Below are 24,293 nucleotides of genomic sequence, written 5' to 3'. Positions count from 1 at the left end.
GAAGGTCAATCTCTTCATGACACTTACTGCATTCTCTATTTTAGCTTTGATTGCAGTAATCCAGAAAACTGTAAGCCTATAAATAAAGTTATTGTGATTCTAAAAATAATGCCCTGAAAACACCTCAAAGCTAAATTTCATAGACTTTTCAGACAGATGCCAACACAAGATCTCAGAACGTGGCTTGTCAGGCCTTACTTGAACTTCTGGTAGGTGGAAGCCGTGGACAGTTTTAATTTACTTATGTAGGAAGGCTAGAAATAGATGCAGCATTCATAGAAACATGAACAATGACTTTTCTAGACAAAGGGTCTTCAAAGATGTATAAAGAAGTGTTTATTTTCTGTCTTAAGCTATACAGCAATAGAGAAATAAATGAGAAAAAGGCATGGAGTTATGTGACCACTTTAAATCACTCCCATATCCATTTGAAAATTTTAAATCCATGTAAATCTTTTTCTTCTCTAGAATAGCTGCTTCCAATCTCTTTACAGTGTGATCCACGCTGATGTGATTGCTAATGGGCTTACAGTCTGTGCTTCGCAATGTGTATGCTGTATGGATCATTAGAGAGAGAAAGGAGGAGGATGACTTTTAATGAGATTGCTACATTAGTAATCTGCTATCAGAAGTACTGCTACCAAATATAATTGCAGAATTAACAAGGATTATAATTATGTACACTCATGTTCGCTGTTAATGTCTCCAGCCAAGTATCCATATTGTTACACTGTTTTGCAAAGAATAAGTGCTGTGCTCTGAAAACTCGTGCAGTGTTAAACACATAGGCCATGCAGGATCCAAGATAAAACTGTAGGATCCATGATATAGTAACATAAGCTAGATTCACTGATACTGCTTCAAATGTAGGAATGCTTATGTGCCATAATGACTTTGTTGTCATTCATTTTCTGAAACATCTGTTGTTAGATATAAAAAAAGAAATTGTCAGTTTTCTCTGGAGATCTTCACGAAAGGGTATCTACTGCTTCATACTACATTGCCTCAGATTCCTCTGCAGGTGTGTTCTACACACTGATTCAGGCTGCTACATTATGCCACTGTTCAACTTCACCTTTGAATAACATGAAGCCACCCATTATCCACTGGTATTTTCACCTTGATTAATTCCAACTTGCCTTTACTTCCCCGCCCGTGTTTCCGTTAAAAGACTAATTAAACACTAATGTTTAAATCCTAGTTAAAAAAAACAACTTAGTAATCAGAGGGAAATTTAAGAATGCAATTTTCAAAATGGTACACGGTTTGGCTTTTTGTAGCTTCTTACTGTATAACTCAAGAGCGGTGCCATCTCTTGTCAAACCATTTCTTTAAAGACAACACAAAACATGCACCTCCAGTCCTTGAAAGCACGCTTCAAGTTAGCTTGTCCTGTCAAGCTAGATGGCATCTACCATCAATTTTCAGACAGCTCTTACAGCAGTTGTCAGATTATATTCCTTCTTCGCTCTGAACTAGCAACAAAACATCGTATGAACAAACGTCCATTTTAAGTTTGACTCCTCATTAGGAAAAGAAGTTCACTTTTTAAATGGATTGCAGACCCAGCTGATCCTGTATACACCAGCAGACAATAAACTCAAAGTGAGTCCTCACTTTTTGTGGAAGAGAGAGGAAATTTTTGCTTGTAGATAGCATAAGAGTCATCAGTCTGGTATTAGAATCATTCTGTCATGTGAGACTTTTTAAAGCATGATAATTTGAGATGATGAAAATTAGTTGAGTAATGACCCAACATTGCTGCAATACAGCATTCTGCTTAATATAGAGGCAATTTGTGCTGCATCTGCAGATTGTCAAAAATACACATAGGCATGAGTCAAATTTCTGATCTCTGTTCCTAAGAACGTTACCAATGGACTACATCCTTCAGTTCAGCCAGAAAGCTGTTTCTGGTTGGGCAGGCGTAAAAAAATAAGGTGAATGGCAGACATCATATCTCCGCAACAAATGCAAAGCCTTAACTGCTACTCTGAGCCTGGTCACTTTGTCATATTTTGTATAAGTCTGGCTTACCCGCAGGAAAAATGGGAATTTCCGACCATAAAAACCAACTCTGAAAAACTCAGGTTCTAAGCGCTGCTGTTCCATGATATTATCATAATAGGTAGCTTCCATTTTCTGTGGAGGAAAAAGATAGCTGCTATCAGACCCTTAAAGCTGCACTTAAAACATTAAAATCTCAACACACGTTAAAATATCACATTACTCTCTTGCCCCCACAATTTTTTATGAAAAGTCCAAAATTCTTTTAAAGATAAAAATTATTAACTAAACAGTCTACATGGTGGAACAGACTATAGTATCATCATACTCATTTTACATTTTTGGAGATGACATATGAAAATTTTTCTATTGTTTCTCATTTGAAATGAAACAGATCTTGCACGTAATTTTATTTCCATTGCAGAATTAATGGCAAAGCTGAGATTAAGATCTATGTTGCCTGGCTCACAGTGTCCTATTCTCTCCTACAGCTCAAAATCTATACCACTGTCTGAAAATGATATCAATTCAATTGGGTTTGCTTTAAGTGAGTTGAAGGGCATGGAAAAGGATGAAGCAAAATTAAATCTTCTACAGCTCTGTGCACCAGTAGGTTTAACATGGAAGAAAAACGGGGTTTGGAGAAAGTAAAAGGACTTTTCTCTAGTTCCAATTATTAGTTCTGTGGCACTGTGCTAGCATTTATATCAAGAGTGGGATTTCGAGACCCCTTGCCAAACTGAATCTCAGTTGAAAGGCTCACAGGAATTTCACTATAGCAAAAAGATAGCTTTTTAAAGAGGAGAATCCACTGCAGGGAACCCTAACAGCAGCTTTGACTTAGAATATTGCATCAAGGTTTTGTTCTCGGTTCCCACACATATTAACTCCTTTTCTAAAATGGAGAAGGTCCCGAAGTCATTGCAGGAAGAATAAAGGAATGTGTTGAATGATGTGAACGGCATAGAGAAAAACTCTTTGGGAGAAATTCAAGTCAATTCAGGTCAACACAGATTTAGGAAACTTGAACAGAAAACAGATCACACACAGGTGAGCAAAAGGATGAGGTGAATTGGTTATACTGATCAGCTGAGATGGTCTTCACCTGCCAGCTGATTAAATCCTAATAATAAAGAGGCTGCAAGAATAGCTAATTTACTGATGTTTTAGGAGAGAAAGTCTTGATGCATGACTTGACTAAGCCTTTAGTAAGTTTGTTTGCTCATCATTCATGATCACTTTACTGATAGGGTATTCCCTGTACACCAGGATAAATTTTCACACTGCTCTATTAGGTATCTACAATAAGCAAGTGCACAACCAAGATGGTCACTCGTACTCTCTTTAGGGCCACTTTGAAGAAGACAGGTTCTTCAGAAGTGCAGAGTTCATGAGACATAGTTAGACAGATACCTTCAGATGAAAACAAATTTGATTTTTGAAGGTAATTTAAACCACTGTGTATAAGAATACTTTCACATAACATAAATCTTATATCTGGATATATGCATGCTACCCCAGGGGACAAAAGCAGATGAACTATTTTCACATTCATAAAGCTTTTAAACAAAAACCAGAACTTTGACTTTTTCTGATTAAAGCACGATGCTGCAAATGTGCCCTGATTTTATCACGTTTGGTTTTACCGGAGGACCAGATTCTTGTAAATCAACAAGAATGCCATAAACGTTTGCCTTCTCCATTCTTTCTCTCTTGCTCTTCTTATGTCAACTGAGGCACAAGCTGTCCTCAGTATTTTTGGAATTAAAATGAAATATCAATATATAATTAAAAAAAAAAAGAAAGATACTTTATGCAAAAATATATATAAATATGCAATAGCAAGCCCAGCTCCTGTGTGTGTGCTGTCTCCATATACTCATGGGATTTTACTGCTCGCAGACTTAGGAATTACTTCAGTGGACCTACAAAGTCATCGAAATGAATCAATGGCAAAGGAGTCACTGTAAATGCATGGAGCTGTATAGGGAATATGATTATTTTTTAAATTCGAATGTTCTGACGGGAGAGCAAAACTCCTGCGGAATGACATGAGAGTCTGCAAGGAGAGGAACTGCTGCTACTTACCCGAATCCAGCTGAGGCTCTGATAATCATAGAGACTTTCGTACTGTATGGCCAGTTCTCTGCACAGCGGGATTCCAAACTCCCAGCTCTGTGAAACCAAAGCAGAATCACACTCACAGCAAACAGGATGTTATTGCCAAGTCAGCTGAGAGGAATACGGAAACGCAATTTTGGGAATTAATTTGGTATGAAGTGCCAGGGATTAGATGTGAAAATGCAATACGATGAAACAGTTTCCATTAAATATCAGATTAATTCCTTCTTCAAGATGGTAACGGAGGCAGCATATGTTCCTTTGAAATTACACACACTTACTGCTTGTTACTGACAGTTCACTCATGAGATGGAACTTACTTGGAGAAAGGTAATACAACTAACAATGTTGTTCTTGTTAGACACCCCTTCAACCCACAACTAACAATGTTTCTTCTTGTCAGACACCCCTTCAACCCACCCCCAATATCTCCTTTGCTTTCTGCACTAAAACTCCCTGGAGTAAACAGTTAGAGCTCAGCTCCCCAGCAAAGCGCTCCCCTTGCCAGGGCTGCTACTTCCTACTGAAAGCACAAAACTGTCAGGCAATGGGAAACACTCAAATACAGAGACAAAACATCTTCAGAACTGACCTGCATTATTGCACTGAGTGAATATCCATATTCAGAACTGAAAGCAAAACTCATTTCTTCAACTTACAGTCTGCATACAATACATCTTTTCTAGCACACCATGCTCATCGCCCTCAGAGGTAAGGAAGAAAGAGACTGAGTTTGGGCATGCCCACGTTGAGAGAAAGACTCCCGTTACCTCACTTAGCTTTTTAGAGTGCTCATTTTACATCCTTGAAACAAAATCTCCTCTCCCATCATCTTTTACCTGCACAGATTGGAAGCCTTTTGGGGGGAATGACTGTTTCTTACCATACTTATGTAAAGGATCTAGAACACCAGGGTCTCAGTTGAACCTTTATTGGATTAACTTTTATGCATTACTGGGCTAACTTGCCAGTTGTTTTAACTGGGACCCTGTTGTAGTGAAAACAAAATTAATGTGCGAGTTAGACTATCACCTTAAGTTTTAAGAATATTAATAGCAATATTGTAAATTATTGGTAACGATAATTAACAATAATTATGTGAAATATTGGCACTTAATATGGAAATAGTTTTTCTGGTTACATGTACCTTCACTTAAAAAAGTGAATCTCTACACTGTTTGATTTAGTGTATTGGGTACTTCTATGCACACACATTTGTAGTGTCTGTTCTCTCATCCTTAATACCAGCAAAGCTTTTTTCCTCTGAATAGCAAAACCAGTAAGCGTAAGAACTTTTTTATTCAAAGAAGGAATAGTTGTAAGAACTAAAAAGGCAAAAATAATGATCCTACATCTCTTTAGCTTCAGTTAATTACAAAAACTTACTAAGAACTTCTAAATAAAAGATTATTTCAGAATCAATTTGGATATTCTGATAGTATTAGTAGTTTGGCATGACAGGAAGTCTGAGAACTATTTAGATAAATACAATACATACAATAGGAAATGAACTGAAAGACTTGACTACTCAGAATATTACTCAGGTTTTTGTGATCTCAAATTAACAGGATTTTTGCTGTGGGTTGTCAAAGTCCATGACATGCAAACTGATACACTGAATTGGGATCAACACCACTAACCAGTTAAGTGTTTATATTTGCAAACATCAACACCATTGCATTTTTTTTATAGGTTTCAACATTCTTTACAGAGAGATTATACACAGATTTTCAGTCCTTAGCTGATCTATATTTACTTGAAAGAATGGAAAAGTCTCTTCTAAAACATCTGGCCAGTAATAAATGGCTTTTGTCACACAGAGTGTGAGCAGAGTCTCACTTCCAAACGGGATGCTGTGGCTAAAGCCTACGTAATTCTCTAATCTGTCTTCCAGATAGAAGCAGAAAGCCAGCTGGCTGTCTTCCCTTGAGGTGATCCTAAAGATGTAACCTTTTCATGCTCCTTTTCTGATGTGAATTAAATTAACATGTAACCACATCTTATTTCTCTTTATACCAGCTCTTCTACATGTACCCTGATACTATTCCTGTCATCCTAACTCAGACTTTCTCTCTTTGTTTCAGTTAGATTTCCACACAGAGAAATTCTACTGTGCTAGCTGAATATTCTGTAGATACAAGATGAGATAGAGAAGCAAAGAAACACAATATACAGGTAACTTCTTAGAGAGAAAAGAGAGTTTGCGGATATTTGAAAGGAAAAGAGAATGAATGGATATCTGAGACACTGGGATCTTCAGTTTTAAAACCTGTGATGTTAATGAGTATCATCTTCACAGTGTAGAAATTTAATATGTAATTGCATGTGCTATGCAAGTGTCACTTCCCTCTAAAGCATCATTATTCCCCCCTTCAAATAATTTCCTAATGTCTCCACTGTTAGTTCTCTCATTACTGCTTTCTGTTTTGCTGACGTCTGATCTGTTTGCACGTTCTATATTATGTCCTTCACTTGAAAAGCACATTCATATGACATTTATTGCAGCTTTCTCCTATGGCACCAGCAACTCTCAGTTGAGCACTACTGACTGCACACAAGGAGGCACAGATAGAGACAATCAACATTTATGAATGGCAACCTTTATTTACTCACATCCCAATATGCAGATTTCTTTTGGAAATATGATTCACGTGAGGGTGCACAAGAGAAATTAGTTCAAATGTTGGGTATGGAGCACATGATCTAAAAAATGAACTGCTTTGGAAATACAGCTTTGGGTCTCTCACAGCATTTGGCTGGCACTAAGGAGAATACGTGCTGCAGTGCTGTGATGGGAGCTGGTCAGAATTTTTAGTTAATAAAATCTAGCAGTGAACTGGACAGAAAAGGGTTGTGTAGTTTTCAACCTATTGCTGTCCAGAAGCATGATCAGTCGGGTTCAAACTGTTCTATTCACAGTCGTCTTCAACTAGAAAACCTTGAGTTTTAACAGAAAAAATTGTAACTGTGAGTTTAAAAAAAAAAAATAATCTTCATTTAAAGTTATGTACTTGCACACACTGCCGACTGAGCCATAAACCAATTCAAAGCACAGCAGAAATCAGTAGGAAGGAGCACACAACCAGAGTGAAGGCTAAAAGGGCTTTGGAACGCCTTGTTCCTTCCCAGCACAGGGCTGCTACTGACCGTATTGAGAATGGGAGTTACTCAATTCTGCACCCCACTGCAGCGCTCCAGGCCTGCCACGGGCCGTGCCACCACTCCTTGCCCTCCCACTGGCATGCCCTTTACGGCAAACTCACAGGACAGTCTTGTGGCCATAGTTTTCCCCCATTCCTGTGCTGAAAAAATTTTCCCATTAACAAATGCCGAATTTTTACACCCTTTTCATGCTGCTTTGACCCCCTTACTTAGTGGAAGATGCCAGGAGCAGCATGAAAAACTTAACTCTAGAAATGCAACTGAAGGACACAGAACAACAAACTCCACTCTTCAGGACCTGAGGAGGGGGCCATCTTAGGGCAGAAAGAAACTATCAGGCGCAAGTTGAGGGAAGCAAGTTTCTTCCATTCCCTGAGCTGTTCCCTGTTACACAGCAACAGAAAGAGTGCTGAAAAGCAGCAGGAGGATTTGGCTTCTCAGCATCTTTCACTTCCACAGTTTGAGTGACATACACACTGCTTAAGTGGATTATTTAGTCATTCAGCTACCATTTATAATAAAGAGGATTAAAACACAAAGTCAAGTAACTCCAAAAACATCCAGTGGGGAAAAAACCTCAAGAGGTTAATACTCTATAATCTGTTAGGAGCTTTATAGCAAAATTACATCCGTCAAGTTTTTACTCCCCTTCAGTGCATATACGGATTGCCCGTTTTTGTCAAAAATACAGGCTCACTTGTTTTACATAGTTTCTGTGTCATTTTTGTCTAGTCAGACAGTACAGTATTCAATATTTGCACAAGTCAGTAACATTTTTTTTAAGTGCAGTCTGAAAAACCTGGAAAATTTCTGAAACTAAAAAGAGAACCATATGCAGTATTATTACAAAAGAACAATTCTGGCAAAAAAAAAATTCTTCTTAATTAATCTCTTCCTCATAAATAGGCTGTTTCTTCCTACACACAGGAATCTGACTTCCTTTTGCAGGTTCTGTAGTGAATGTCTCTGCCATATGCAACTTTCTGTTATCAGGGCCAGGAAAGAATTATCTGGAATGGCAACCTCATATGAACCAAATCACATTTCTATTTAATGCCACTGTCATTGCCATCACAGGCAAAAACAACCCTGAGGCACACATACAGACGTTATCTTCCAATAATATAAGCGGTAGGAATTTTTCTAGAGAAGGGAAAAATTTGAATATATTCTGACAGATGGTATCACTTTTAAGGTTCACCTCTGAAATGTTCCCAAAATGCCATGACACAAGGGAGTATAACACCTACATCTGCAGTAATTTAAAAAAAAAATATTTATTGTAGGAAAAACATACCGAATATGTGAAATTGAAATGTATTGATTTTCTTCTTGTGCAATGGATGGAACTGCACTTTAATTGAAAGCCACTTTAAAATAACAGTGACACTGAAAAGACTTAAATCTTTTTTAATAAAGGGACTCCTACAGTGCATTGCCTGCCATTTACTTCTATAGGTTAGAAACAAAACAAGTCCTAAAGTGAGTCATAATACAGCAATTTGCATAGACAACTACAAAATGCAACCCCGCCCCCCAAAGCTAAGGAACTGGCATTCATAGAGCTTTCTGCCATATCAGGTCATCCAAAGTTTGGTTTAAAGGTATAAAAATGTTTTGGTGTTTTTTCCTGTTGGCCTACCTAAACTAGTTCCAAATGTTACGCGTAAGGAAATACCCATATCCATTTTCTCATCTGTTTTTTCGTCCAGAGAGTCAAGAAGCAATTTGTCAAGTTATAAAACCTTTTGACAGAAATTTACTTCCAGACTACTGAACTGAGATGACAGGCTTGCAAGCCCTAAGTAAGTCAGGAAAAGGGAAGGAAGCTGCTGGAAGAGAGAAGAAGTTGGCATACCTTCCCTTTGTTGAAGTAATGGATAATCTTACGGCACAGACCTTCCTTACGTTGCCACTCTGACTGAGATGGATAATGCAGGAACTCTCTCAGAGGTCTGTCCTCCCACTGAAGCAACTCACAGTACAAAAGCAAAGTAAATGCAGCCTCTGTTGGAAACGCAATTATTGAACACTGAATCAATGACGACAAATAAATACAGCCAATAGGTTGAAAGGTCACTAGATCTGCTTCTTAAACAGTCTGGAATTTCTGATTTACAATTTGAGACAAAATTCTCAAGTCTTGGATGATCATTAAATTATTCGATTACTTAAAATAGCAGCACAAAGCTGTTTTCTCTGAACCTGATTTTTAGGTACAAATCTGTCAAGTTTCTTTTTACAAGCTACTTGATTTAAACGCACAGTCAGATATTCAGGTATGTAACTAGATTTGGGGCCTGCAGCTGTAAACAGAGCTTGGACAACACAGAATTAGAGTCTATACGCTTTCTAAGTGCTCCCTAAATACTACAATGCCAGGAAATACGGCAAATGATAATATAACGGTGGTTTTGTGATTTTAATCTTCCTCTAAATTTGATGCCACTGTTGTGATTTTTTTGATCAATCTTCCTCGTAGAACACTTTAATGTAAAATCGGGAGTGTAATGGGATAGTCGTATGGTTGTGTGGGCATGGGCATAGACATACATTATTTGCCTCGAGGCAATGAGCTGGACCTCAGCTTCTTATCTTCCCAACTGCCATAACTGTTTCATACAAATTTTTTCCAAAAGAATGAATCAGATGTTAGAGTATAACATTGGGAGACTCAAAAACTTTCACCAGGATTTCAAGCAGACCCCATATGATGTCTTACTAACCTGTGTAGTTCTCAGCCTGTAAGTGCATGTCACACAGCTTGTGGATATAGCGGATGTACATCTCTTCCTTGTTAATTTCGGATTTATAGAAATTCTGTGAAAGAAAAGAGAGAGTCGTTATTGAGACTTCCTTCATTCAAGACAATCAGCAGCATCTGTGTATGTATAAAGGTACTGAAAAGAGAGTACATTATTAGTGTAAAAGAAAAGTAGTAATTCTTTTCGCATTCACACTGATATAACCCACTAATTTTATTGTGTCACGATTCTTTGTCAAAATGAAGGTAGTCAAAAGCTGAAAGAAAAGGCGAGAGAGGTTGTAGAACCTCTGTCACAGGGATACTCAGAACTCAGCTGGACAAGGCCCTGAGGAACCTGACCTATTTGGCCCTGCTTTAAGCAGAGTCAGACCAGAGACCTCCAGGGGATCCTCAACAATCGCTGTCGTTCTGCTCTGTCATGCCAGTGCTCCGACTCTGAAGCTACACTTGCCTGACACAGATTCCTATCCCAACCTTTCCCATCCCAGTTTCAACAACATTGCACAGTATCACAAAGAGATAAAGGAAACATCTTTACCATAAGGTTAACAGTGCAGCCAATTTTCTTGTTTTCTGTTTCATCTCCTTTCATACAGTCCCTAAGAAAGCAGAGCAATGTTGAAACATATATCTGCAAAAACAGTCCTTTTAAAATAAATTTGAAGGTATCTTATCCTCCAGAGTTTCCTTGGATCACAAACAGCAGTTAATTATATACTTTATTTTATAAAGTTCCTCTCAGAAAAATTTCCTTATTATGGCTTAAACGGTGGGAGAACTGAGTGCCCTCTTACATGTCTGCATCTGAGAACAAGCACCTGAAATGACTGCTACTTCATTTCTTACAAGAATCTGAACAAAAATCAGATAATAGTGGCCAAAAATCATCTGAACAAAAGATCTCCTATAAAAGTGAAAAACTATTATTTATCCAGATGTAAACGTTTACTGGTTTCCTAGCCAAAGGATTAGCTTTCATAAATTCAGCTATACAATGTAGTGTGGGCACACTGAAAGATACAACCCACGTAATTTAGACTAGATTTCTAACTTTTTTCATAGGTAAGTCATAAAATTTATCTTTAGTTTCTGGAATATTTTAGAAATTATTTCTATTCAAGCAGTACAAAAAGTTTAAGGCTTCAGAAATTACTAATCTTGACTTGAGAAAGTCACATTCATTTGTGAAAGAGAGACAAAAGTTTTAAAGCAGTGACACAGCAAACTGTCTTGACAACTACTGTGTCAACTAACTGGCAGCTGGACTCCAAGAGATGCCTGTGTATTTCCAAATTCCGATGCAGTTCCCTGTTCTGTTCTGGGAATGAAAAAAATCTGCTGTGTATTAAAAATCAATTAAAACCTGGTATCTGTTCCTCAATTAAATATTTATCTGTGTATCAAAGTTGCGTTGATAGCAAATTTCATTTAAAAAAGAATCATCTCCCTTGCATTCCCTTTGAATGTGTCTCAGATACCTGGTCTTGCATAGTAGTTGTACAGCAGCTGCTGTCAGGAAACAAACAGGAGATTGGATCAAACTGGTAAAGATAACAAAAAGAGCAAAGAACAAAGCACAGAAAAAGATTTGGGATTGCAGAATACCCAGCCTAGTCACAGGTTTTCACCTATAATGAGCAGCAGCAGCAGAAAAAATTATTTGACCTCTTATCAACAGGCTAAAGATAGAAATATTTGGGGCAGTTCTATGTAGTTTCAAATTGGCTACCATTCCCTAAAAACAACTCTGAGTGTGTGTGTGTGTATATATGTATGCGTGTATATATATACACACACAAAGTTAAAATATTTTCTTGTAACTGAATCAAAGCTCAGCTGTATTGACACAATAGTCCTGCAGACTTCAGTCTAAAACTAAACAAAGGATGCCTAATTTATAGTGGAGTCTTGCACACATGAGTCACCAGCTGACGTGTCAGACTTTCCTCAGATGGAAAGTTTTCCAACCCTGCATGCCTAGATGAGGCATTCAGCACATCTTGGTTCAGCAAGGCATTTGAGATCATTTTTGCATTTAGCATCCAGTTTGCTGAATTAGGTGAGATCATTTCAATGACAGAAGGAATTAATCATTTAGCAACCTGAATAAACCTTAGTACAAAACTACGAATTAAAAAATTTCTTTACCTTTGCTATTAGCAGGAACGAGCGTTCAAGAATGAGAATTGGGGCTCTAGAGATGAGGACTGAGGATTTTTGCTCAGAACCCAGCAGCAGTGAGTTAGGTTTGCTTACATAATACTTGCCGTCAGAGAAGCATGCAGCTTGATAAACAATAAAAATATTCCCTGTAGAAAAGAAATTTGGTACTACCTCTTTACAAACTTCATATACTTAGAGTGTATTACTGTTGTTGCCAGATACCTGTAGTCAAGCAGACGCTCCATGAGACGAGTAACTGATGTAACAAAAGAGATTCCAGTCTCCCGCCATGTTTCCTGCTCAATCTTCTCTAGCAAACTGTTTGGAGATGGAAAGACAGCGGATGAGGCTTCCAGGGAAATGGTATAGCGCATGCAGACAGCTGTGGACAACTTGGTTTCTCCCTCATAAAACAAATTCATAGAATTACTATCTTACCTGGGATAAGGCCCAAAGAGCTGGGTTCTACTCCAGGCAGCATGAAGCAAAGACAAGGAAATTACAGAATTGACAGGAGAAGGAAAAATAGCTTCACATTGCCATTTAAAGTATATGAAAAAGACCAATGCTCATGGCAACAGTTGATTCCCACGTTACTACCTGTAGCTTAAATACTGCTAACAGCAGTCAGAAGTTGGAAGGGAGTCTAAAGCTACTGCAAATACCTCTTCTTTGCTCATCCCTACATAAATTTTCATCTCTAATCAGCAACCAACCAACCTTGAATCACAATTTATTTAAACTGTAAATAAATACAGGCCATTTGTTCCTGCTTAGCAAACTGGACAATACAGTGAGCATCTCACTGAGACAACTGTGAAGGATGAGAGAAGGCTAGAGCGGGAACACTGAAAATCGTATTTAAACAGCGAAGAAAGAAAGCAAATTTACATGCTAGTTTCCTGAAACTGGATCTCCGGCCAAATAACTTGCCACTTCTATACTGGCAAGAGGAAAGAAATTCTGTTGGGTGTCATACATGTCCTCAGAAGAGGCAAACTCTCCTGTACTGAAATGATTTGCAGCCGAGGGAGCCAATTCACATTTTAGCAGTATAGTTGAGACAGTAGAATTCAGGGTCAATTGTTTATTTCACACAGCATTTATTAACTTTGTGGAATTGTTTCCTCAAAGTTCACGTTGTTCTCGGAAAAGTCAGCAGCAAATATAAACTAAAAGGTTGCCGGACTTCCAGGCTGTGTTTCTTGGTAATGCATCCAGTCACTATCATCTAAAAATAAGTAACAAGCTACAGTCCCTGAATTCTTAACATTTCGGGTAACAAATGTCTTCAACTGGAGCAAAGGAAATGCACAATATTTCTCTAGCCAGGTGAATGGAAAAAAAAAAAAAAAGAGAGAGAGAGAAATTTTCTTCCTTTATCCCTGAAATAGACTTATGTTATCTGTACACATAACGTGCCAGACTTCTCAAGGCTGAATATACACAAACCAAAACTGAATACATTTACGTGCTTCCTAAGGATACAGGATGGGCAGGCTTATCTATCTTGAAAATGAATGAATGTGCAATTGGAAATTCAGAAAGACAAGTATTGGTTCTAGTGAAACAAAGGTTTATGCCTCAGACTGCCAGCATGCTATTGGGGCCACATAAAATTGTCTGCAATATATGGCTAAAGTTCTGCTAATGATCTCTATGGCTGACTGGAATATTAAAAGATTTAGGGTTAACTGCTCCGGACTCTCAGAGTTCAAAACAAGTCCTTTTGAAATAAACTAGGATCACCGGAAATGAAATTTGGAGACAGATCAGTAATCAGAGATAACTAAGTGGAAAGTCAGATGTAAAGTTAAGTTTATCCTTACGAGTACGGATTTTTGGTATGAAAGGGAGTGGAAATACAGTGTCATGATGGACTCGAGAAATTTCAACCAAAACACGACCTTCAAAAACTGGAAGAAGCAGAGGAAAATGCTGAGGAAAATCTCTTTTGCTCTAACAAGGCCTGACTTGCTAGATAGTGCACTGTTTCTCTAAACAATCCTCAGGCCATGATTTCACTTATTGCTATGTAAAAAGAAAGGCACTGGCTCCTCTAGCAAATCAATTTTTGATAGGAAGATGATAACTACTTACCTGTGCAGCCTTATATTAGATTTCACAGAAAGGAAGACAAAGAAGAATTTAGGTTTTCGTATTCTTTTCAGAATTAGAGTGACGTACTTCTATTTCACTGAGCCATGTAATGAAAACCTGCCAGAAAGCCGTTTACTGCTTTCTCTGAAGATCAGCACTGTAGCTGCGGCCACTACTTTGACTCCTTCAATGACCCTGCACAAAGCAAAGTGAGCAGAAACTGGCATAGCTTACAGCAGGCTGAAGAGTTCCCTGTAGTTCTCATCACCTTTTCCTTCGGATACCAGGCTGTCCAGCTTATCGATCAACTCAGCTTCCACCTGGAAAAAGAAGCGACTGGTTACAAATTAGCTGTTCATGTACAAGACAAGAGTTCCAAACGCTAGGAAGACTGGAAGAATATTTTATGTCTTACGCCCTGGGGCTGCCCATTTCTGTGTGCGAGTGATTTATTTCTCTGTGGCTCAGTTAAATGGACACACTTTTCTCATTTTTCAGTGAAATAGGAGGACTAAAACTAAATTATCCTTTTGCTTATCAGGGTCTAAATTAACATCCCAGGGGAGGTAACACTTCTTCTTCACAGGAATTTCTGAAGTTTATTCAAATGACTGACTCAGAAAACACTTTCTGTGAACCAGTGTATCAGATGGACTATATCCTGTACCGTAACAGAGTATCCATGCAGAGAAACTAATTCATGGCCATAACTATCGCCACTGGTCTGCTGCGATGGTTCTGCTGGTAGGTAATTGATTTCCAATCATCCAGGCGTCATTACATTGGAAGATTATTTGTTCATTAAACCCGGTTTTGTCAAGCCTCTCTATGATTATATGACGCATTTTCTTTTCACATTTATATAAAGAGCCACAACAGTATCACTATGTTTCTTCTCCCTTACAAAGGTTTTGAATATGTATTCATTTCCCCCCAGTCAAATATGTCCTATTATCAAGTTTGATGTCAGATATCCCCATAAAATTGATTCAAGTGCAGAAATCAATGTATCTAACATTAAACAAAACAATTTCATGTAGTCTTCGAAATCTTGTAGAAAACATACTTTCAGTACTAATGAAGACAGAGGTTCCTAAAGGTTGCAACTGTTTGTAGAAATATGGCTTGTTTTTATTTAAAGACAAACACAGTTTGAGTTTCTCTCTGTTTTTCAGCTGCCAAATTGCAAAGGAAGTAAAGATGAGAAGGAAAAGCAAATCACCCAGTGGCACACAAATGGAGTTGTTGCTGAAATCATTAAAGGGAGACCTGCTTTAGTCCCTGAATCAGACTGCATTGTTATCCGGTATCGCTGAAAAAATAACCTTGTTAAAACATCAGCTTCTGAAGAAAATAAAAAGAAGGGCTTGCAAATGAATTTCCAGGATTTTTATATTTTCTGACAACCAATTTAGCATTCAAAAAGAGAAGCTCAAAATTAAAAAAGCTACCTTCTCTTTGCATGTGATCTACAATGACTTGACAGAAATCAGTAACGCATCTGTCCAGCTATCTAGCATTATACTGGACAGCAAATAACTTCCTGGTTCCAGCAGCTAATGTTAATAAGGTTTAATACATCTTGTGCTATTTAACTATTTATTTCATTCTCACTAATACAGACGATTATTCTGTCTTTAATCTTAGAAACTTACGATATATGCTTCATAAAACAGTGTGGAAATTTGCTCCATGGGTAATTTAAGAAATATTCTTGGAGCTCTAGTTTAGAATACATCAGTGAGTATAAAAATTAAATTAAGATTATGAAGAGTTCGTCTTGATACAGAAAGTATAAACAGGTCCAGACACTTGAAGATGACTGTAGTTACTTATAAATGTAAATGCCAGAGCAGGGACTGTTCTGTTGTTATGCTAAAACAAGCAAAAAGAGGACCATGATCAGATGCTACTGTAATAATAATAGTAGTAAATAATAATAATAGTAATAATCAAGGGAGCTGAAGAGGAAGAAAAACATAAGCTCCTGGTAATACTTTTCCACACAGCCTATAATGGGTCAGGTTATGGTTATGGAAAAGGTCTGTTATTCTCCTGGAACGGTGGATTAGATCTGGCATTTTAATGAGTTTGTGGATAATAAATAATCACATGAGTTATGATAATTTAAATAAAAGGATTTACTACTTCAGAGCACTTATCTGCAGATACTTGCCCCCAGTGATGCCCCAAACACAATGATAATGAAGCACTCTCATCTGAGGATCCAGTCCAAACCGATCCTTCATTATTAATACTTTGCACTTCAGGGATCTGTTTTGCAGTGGAAAATTTAAGCAATTCTCTGACCATGACTGGGCAACAAAACGATGAAGACTCCTCTCCCTGTTTTGCAATAAGAGCTCACAGCAGGTGGAAACTACAGAACTGTTGTCGGGCATAACCATTCCAGGAGAGCTGCTACAATTTCTTAAAAAAATGCAGTCACAAAGTCTGTTTCAAAGCATGATATAATTATTTAATTATTCAGTACCACTTTCTAACTGGAAATTGAAGACAGAGAAGCAAAGACCACTGTTTTCAAAAATACTGGCTAAATCTTTACATCTCCCATTTTTGGTTCTCAGTCTGACTCATTTAATGGTTGACTAAAGCCAACCTAAGTGAAATCTAAGTGAAACCTGAGTCAATCTAAGTGAAACCAATGGGAGCGGTGAGAGCCCAGCACTTAGAAAATTCTTCTCTCTTCCTCATCTCCAGTGTGATGAGCACATCGCTCCTCTTCTCTGTGTTCATGGGAAATGTAGCTTGCTGTAAAGTGCACTGTTTAAATAATCCTGGGAGTCTTGTAACAGTTTTGTGAGTTAAGCTTCAAATTTTCTACTTTTATATATTTACATGACAACGTCTTCTTCACAATCAGAAACAGATCAACAGATACAAACTCCTTGCTTCCAGCTGGACGTTGCAGATAAACAGAGCAAGAAAAAGAATACCGCAAATGCTTGGGAAGCGACTTCACCTGTTTGAAGTTGCCATTCTTTCTCTGCTCCCAGTCCATCATGTCATGGAAGATAGGGATCATGATATTCCGGACTTCTGGTTGTGGAACAAGTGTGACACCAAGAAAGGGGCCAATCATTCCCGGAATAAAGTGAATCTTATGCTCACCTGTACAACACAAAGCGACTGTAATTAAATAAAAGCCTTGGTTATCTGTCACTGAGAAAATGGGGAACCCCTGCAGTAATGACACATACAAAGTAGTAGGCATGAGCATTAGAAAAGCAAACACATCTTTTCCTGAAAGGACTGGAAAAACAGTATTTGCTTTACACCATTCCTAGCAAAGTCTCCGAGAGCATTTTTAATTTCACTGTGAAAGCCTGCAGCAAAAATTGTCAGTGCATTTTATTTGCAAAGGAATTCAAACTGTCAAAAATAACCAAACTAAAACATACTAACTAGGGGGAAAACAGGCCACAGATACTTCTAATTTATGACGAAAAAGATTTTGAAAGGGCTGGTGAGAACAATGGTATTTAATAGGACATATTTAGATTTCAAAGAACTACAGAGCTCTTCATCCTCAGTGTTATGGAAGTCTCAATTTCATAACTGACCTTGACTTAGGACCAAATTGCATTGCTTCTCAGCAACAGAAACCCAAGGCATTTTGCTAACAATCTCTTCCGCAGCATGCTTACTGTGCAGTCGCAGAGAATAAATCAAATAAGCCATATTTGGAACAACATTCAGTGATAAATATCTGTATCTACATATCTAAAATGGGCTTCCCACTTCTCATTTGAATTTGTCTAGCATCATTTTCTGGTTATTTGATCTCTGTTATGTTGGAGAGCCTTCTATTCTCCACACAGATGCTTAGAAACTGTGGTCAAGTCTGGCTGTATCATCTCAGTTGTGCAAGACGGGTCAGGCTTATTCAGTATTTTATAAAAAGGCATTTTCTCACTTCTGTAGTCATCTTCCTGACTGTTCTCTGAACTCTGTCCAGCTTGTCTTTGGGGTTTGGGGTTTTTTTGAGCTGTAGAAAGCGGGACCGGGCAAAGTATTCTAGTATCAAGTACACTTATGAAAAAACTGTGGCAGTAATATTGTCCTTCTTCTCTTACTCAAGATTCTTACATATTTTCTCAAAGATTATGGTATCTTTTTTACTCATGGCATTTTACAGGTAGCTCCCATTCAGCTGATTATCAGCATGATACATTTGTTTTCTTGAATAGCACTCCTACCTATATTCCTACAAATAAAATGTTCATATTTGGTTTTCTGAATGTATCGTTGCAGCCACATTATCAAGTTATCCAATCTGATTTGTATCATCCCTTTGCCCTCTTAATTATTCACCTGTTCTCAGAACCTTGTATTATTTGTGATCTCTATCAGCAAACATTTTTTTATTTTCCTCCAGAATACTATATGCTTCCTTTGTCCTCAAACATTTCCATAGGTATTCATTTTTGGTCCCTGATGGAGACAGGGTACTGGCCTAGCTGGACTTCTCTCATGCAGTACAGATGTTATTTGGCTCTTCTATTAATAAAATCCTGAATTACCTAAACCCAAGACTGCTGCAGCACACTTCTAAAAGCACGAGTCCTAGATGAAAAACCTCCATTTACCTTTTGAGACCCGTGGCGAGATATATTTTTCCCCATTTGGTAACATGCTTAATTTCTTAATCAAGATACATAGGAAAAGGTCAAATGCATTGCAGAAGTTGAAATTTGATCACAAACATTGCGTTATTGTGGACAGGGCTTTTGTGGGTTTTGGTTTGGGTTTTCTGTTTTGGTTTTCAATTTTTTTTTTCTTTTTAAAGTAGTAACGTAGAATTTGTTATGCATACCAGATACCTGAAGACACCAGAAAAGAAGCTTTACTGTATGCCATTTCTGGGCTTTGTTATCAAACACACATAGTTATGGTTTAGTGTTGGACTTGGCAGTGTTAGGTTTACGGTTGGACTCGATCTTAAGTGTCTTCTCCAACTTAAATGATTCTATGATTCTATAATTTTGAATCATAACAACTTTGGCTTTTGAATCACCTACAAAATTATAAAGTTGGTTATAGCTGTGAAAATTTAAATTTCTGCTTTACAGCCATGGATCAGACAAAAGTCAGAGTAACAGTATATCTCCATACAAACCTGACTGCAGCACAGTTGAAGGGATTAGAAAAAGCTGATTTTATATTTGCAAATACACAAAAACTATCACTGATGTGTCAAAACAACCAAAACCTGCCACTGTCACATTTGAGAAGAAAGCATTCAAATTCATAGGAATGTATTGTTTCAAATAAAAAACTATGATGAGACAGTGCAGAAGAGAGTTTTTGGTGGGAGGAGAGAAGTGCTTCCTGGTTTTACAACTCTTAAAAGAAACTAAGTATTCTATGCTGCTACAAAAAGTAAAAAAAAAAAAAAAATCCAACAGAAATCCGGGGTTACTTTGGCTTTGGTTTTTAGGACAGCGAAGGAAGAGACATACCCAGGTTCTGCCACATGCTGAAGAGCTCATATGCCATCATCACTCTCATATCGCCATATCTGAAAGACAGGAGATAGACAACTGCCTAATGGACAAAAACTGGCAAGGCAGTGATGTTAAAAAAAAAGAAAATAAATCAAATTCACATTTAAGTCAACATAAGAATATCAAACAACTCAACTAATCACTGAACACTGTATTAGGAGATCTACTTATTTATTTCCCAAGCATTTCCACATCCCAAGTTCCATAATAAAACACAGAGACTTGTGGTAGAAAAAGAAGTCTCATTTTTGAGGTGGCAGAAAAGGCTGGGAACCCAACAAAACATGTTCTTACTTATCCAGAATCTTCTTCCTCTTAGCTGGTGTGGCATTTTCTAGTTGGAGACTTGGCTGGTTTATAAACAAAACTGCCAGGCTGAAATAAGAGTTCCACACCTGTGACACAGGAAGGAAGTTTTGTAACATTACACTCCAAGGAGTAAGTTTTAAACAAGTGTAGGAAGACACATGTTCCTCTATATGTAGAATCAGATGGTTCCTTTTTGTAATCAAGACCTAACTTAATCAATATGTATCTTAACTATTGAGGTAGTAAACTCCTAAGGATACCAATGGATTATTTAAAACCTGGTAGGAACTAGAATTAAAAACCCCAAGAAGGTGTGCCACTGGGCTTTCCTCTTAGCACCAGAGTTCAAAAATGAATAAAGTCGGTGACTTCAGCAAAGTTTTAAATTGTTTTTTCTGTAGGCTAAACGGATTTTATCCCTCAAAAATCCCCAGAGACTACATTATATCATGAATGACAGCCCTATAATTTAGTCACTTTCCCCAAAGAAATGAGGCTTTTGCCATCATGCTGTGTGTACATGTGCCTAGGTATGTGTCTGGCAGCTTTTCCTTAGTAACACTGAACTTGTCGCCCATTTTCAACTGCATCAGACATAGGGAAAACACTCTCTAAGATACCGTGTTCCTCCCAGTTTTAAGTCAACAGCCAGAAAGCAAGACCTCTGGGAGAGGAACATCATGAATGCCCCAGCTTCAGGAAAAGCACTGCCCGAGTTTACATTTTATTAGCCATGAATCTGTAAGGCAGCATGCTTCGTTAGCTCCACTGCTTATGAAGGTACTTGTTTCCTTTATGAGCAGCTCAATTTTCTTGATTTGATCTATCTCACAGCGTATCTGTTCTACTTCCCCTCAATTCCACAGCAGATTCAATTCCTGCCTTTTATCAGTTAGGTCATCTTCCTCACAGACACTCAAATAAATGCTGCAAATATAATCAGCTAATGTAGAGAATAGCTCCTGTTCCTTTGTTACTGCTAGTTTAAAAAGATGTCATAACATTTTCTGAGCATAAATTCTTACTTTAAAATCAAAGTCCGTTTCCGTGAAATTCTTGTGCAGTGCAGAAGACAGGTACTGAACTGTTGTAACTATGATACTGCAGTCAAAAACAAAAAAAGAAAACAAAAAAGAACATTTGAATCTGGAGTAATAACATATTACAGTGGTCTGTGGTGCTGATTTTACTACATGTACAGAGACGGGCATTCTTCATGTCATCACCGCTAGATTCGCATCGACGTCACCTATCTTTCTATGTTTTAGTAAACAATTTGTACTAAGTGGTACCAGACTGAGAATTTTCATCATTATTGTAACTTTTGGAATTTACACAGGAGCATTTTAAATCCTGTCTATTTTGCATGGCTGGGTCATGTTACCTCCAGTGAAAGGAAAGAATACACCCATCTTCCTCTTGTTTTAAGCAGAAAGATTTTTTTTTTTTTTTTTCAGAGAAGAGCAACTCAAAAAGTTTGAGCTATTTTCATTCTTGGCTATACAATGGTCCTTTATCTGGCTCACACTTCAACTCAAGGTGTTTGTGAGTATTTTGCCAATTCTGGATTCCCTGGTATTTTTTTGTATAGTGGCTAAATACACCTTAGTGAAAGGCAATCAAGGCATGTGGTAAATTCAGGAATTAATAAATAGCATGTAGATAAGGCAACAATAATATCAAAAGAAACAGCACATCTCTGATTCAAATGCAGGCAATACTTCCAGTAACTCTGCTAAACATACCTATCGGTCTAAAGGTTTATGGCAAAATTACGCCAAAGGGAACTAGGTAACCTACAGCATCTGAGGTAACTACTCCTTCATGTGGATTTTTCTTTTCTTACAGAACTTCATTTAATCTTTGTGCTTGAAATACTGAAACCTGCTTCTTTCAGTTTCCATTAGCACGGTGAACTCGCAGAGCATATAGCTCAGCCGAGCAGTCAGCCTTCAGGAGAACTTCCATGGTCTCCTCTTGTAATGGGAACCGCTCCGGTTGTCAGTTAGTCAGTAGTAATTCTATAGCTAGTTTATCTAAAGAAACTAGTAAATAATTCCAGCCACCCTGTGTTCATCACACTGCTGCCATTCCAAACAGCATAGTACTTAACCCATCAGAAGCAAGAAAATTAGATAAAATTAAGCATTAAAATGGTAGATGCCAAGTTAATTGAGAAATAACTCTGTATGTATAATGAACTTGGCGTCATCGCTACGGTCTGCTCCTCCTTTTCTAAAATAACGGAGTCCTCCTGCTAGGTAGGTTAGGGATTGATGTTTATGGGAGGAGACAGACCTTTAATGTAGTAATTTACTGAGAAAGGGAGTTGAGAGGCCTGCCCATTAATACCACCTGGTGTGGGTAGCTGTTCCTCACCATGTGTTACGATGGCTGCTGTGCCACTCCTGCCCTCAATGCAGCTACTTCAGCTTTGGGTTTAAACTTTGAACTCTTTGATACCTGTGCACACTGGTAGAGTTTAAGAAATAGAACAAATACAGAAGTCCCAGTTTGGTCCAGAGTGTTAAAATAACTGCAGAATGAGGATGAGCACTCCAGAATTCCAGTCTTGATCACCACATCTCAGTCTGATGAAACACACTGCGTCACAGGCTTTAACTCCCCAGCTGAGGAGAAAAAAATTCCCATATAGAATGTCAACAGTTTATACCTGCTTCTCTACTTACTTGCTGGTGAGCAACCTCATCACCATCCAGTCTCGAGGAAAGACACTCATTTTCATCAGGTTCCGAAATACACAGAAAATCTTCAGGAGGAACTCCTATTGGGGAAAAAAATTTAAAAAAATAAATCACCAGCAGCTGCAGATTAATCTATTTTCTTGATTATAAGACAGACAATTAAGCCAAGTGTGCTCCACTTGAGCTTTGTGTTACTAGGCCGCTCACCTGAAAACATGGAAACAACATATATTGGGATATGGCTTTATTCTTTTTGTATGCGTCTAATAGGTACTACACAAGTTGCAGCTGTCTTTTAAATCTTAACTTCTACAGCGAGATGAAAAACTTCCTTACGTGCGTAATTGTATATAACATCTCATATTATCACCCAGAGTTCCAGTGTCAATTTGCAGCTATTTTCAAATACAGTGGAATCATAATCATTTATTTATGCATTCATTTAATTAATGTATCTGTCCAAATCTCTTTGCACTTATGTCAGAAATTTGACAAAAAACCCACACACCCAAGCCCAATAAAACTCCTACATATGCTTTTTAAAATAGTAACAGAAAACCCCATTTCTGGCAATATGCAGCAGAAAAGATCTCTTAAACACATTCAGCTGAACATTTGCTTTCCAAAAAAATCCCCGAACCCGAAGACATTCCTGTTTTTTGACTACCTGCACCTCTGTGTCTATAAAGAACAACAGCGAGGATAAAACATGCCAAGTTGTTGGCCTTGCAAACTGTGATTTTATTATTTTGTTTTTCTTCTAGACAAAATCAAGATAGCACAGAAAGTGGCAGTGCAAGGTTTCTTCAAAACTGTCCTACAGCTATGCCTTGGTTGCAGGGGGTGTGTGTGTGCGCGGAGATTAATATCTTGGTGTAACTGAGCTCCTTGACTTTTGGCCTAGATGTAACAGTGGTAAGTGAACATAATGCCTTTCCATCCAAGAGAAAGTATTGGAAATATTTGAAGGAAAAATAAAAGTAATATATTTTATTAGGTCAACTGATAGTTGGAAAAAAAGTTGGGTATAAAGTCTTCAGCCTCTGTGATACTCCTGGAACGTATCCTTAGATTATCAGAGATACAACAGTGTTTGTTCTTACGGGTGCAAAGACAAATTTCAGTTCAATGATAAACCTTTTCACTGGTCTGACATAAGAACTACAGTTTCGATAGCTTTTAAAAGTATCTATTAAAAATTAATATGAATTAATTTACCAAATAATTTCCTTATGAGCAATTCGAAAGTTACCTGAAAGGTAGTAATCTCAGATAACTATCAACCTCAGATACACTGAACCCTGCAACCTAAAGGTAAGAATTATATTATCCCAAATTTATCTCCCCGATTTATTCAGCCTCTCTGTATGCACATGAAATACTTAGAAGCTGAAAGCCTATTCAGAGAGGACTTCTCACTGTTTCTCTATT

General features: G+C 37.8%; 1 protein-coding gene across 1 annotated transcript in view; it reads right to left on the bottom strand.

Moving 5' to 3' along the window:
- DOCK3 (dedicator of cytokinesis 3) overlaps positions 1 to 24,293 on the bottom strand; it is a 199,621-nt gene that overhangs the window by 23,273 nt on the left and 152,055 nt on the right. Inside the window, exons 28-40 of the mRNA XM_009321865.1 lie at positions 22,848 to 22,942; positions 21,183 to 21,258; positions 20,143 to 20,243; positions 19,804 to 19,862; positions 17,304 to 17,452; positions 14,555 to 14,640; positions 12,659 to 12,685; positions 12,443 to 12,538; positions 10,596 to 10,656; positions 10,017 to 10,110; positions 9,149 to 9,297; positions 4,096 to 4,182; positions 2,038 to 2,142 (exon numbers count right to left, since the gene is read on the bottom strand). Coding sequence (XP_009320140.1) covers positions 2,038 to 2,142; positions 4,096 to 4,182; positions 9,149 to 9,297; positions 10,017 to 10,110; positions 10,596 to 10,656; positions 12,443 to 12,538; positions 12,659 to 12,685; positions 14,555 to 14,640; positions 17,304 to 17,452; positions 19,804 to 19,862; positions 20,143 to 20,243; positions 21,183 to 21,258; positions 22,848 to 22,942 — 1,185 coding nt within the window. The remainder of the gene's footprint in view (positions 1 to 2,037; positions 2,143 to 4,095; positions 4,183 to 9,148; positions 9,298 to 10,016; positions 10,111 to 10,595; positions 10,657 to 12,442; positions 12,539 to 12,658; positions 12,686 to 14,554; positions 14,641 to 17,303; positions 17,453 to 19,803; positions 19,863 to 20,142; positions 20,244 to 21,182; positions 21,259 to 22,847; positions 22,943 to 24,293) is intronic.

This window comes from Pygoscelis adeliae, unplaced genomic scaffold, assembly GCF_000699105.1.
Source record: "Pygoscelis adeliae isolate BGI_AS28 unplaced genomic scaffold, ASM69910v1 Scaffold94, whole genome shotgun sequence".
NCBI lineage: Eukaryota > Metazoa > Chordata > Aves > Sphenisciformes > Spheniscidae > Pygoscelis > Pygoscelis adeliae.
This window is presented reverse-complemented; position numbering and strand designations above follow the sequence as displayed.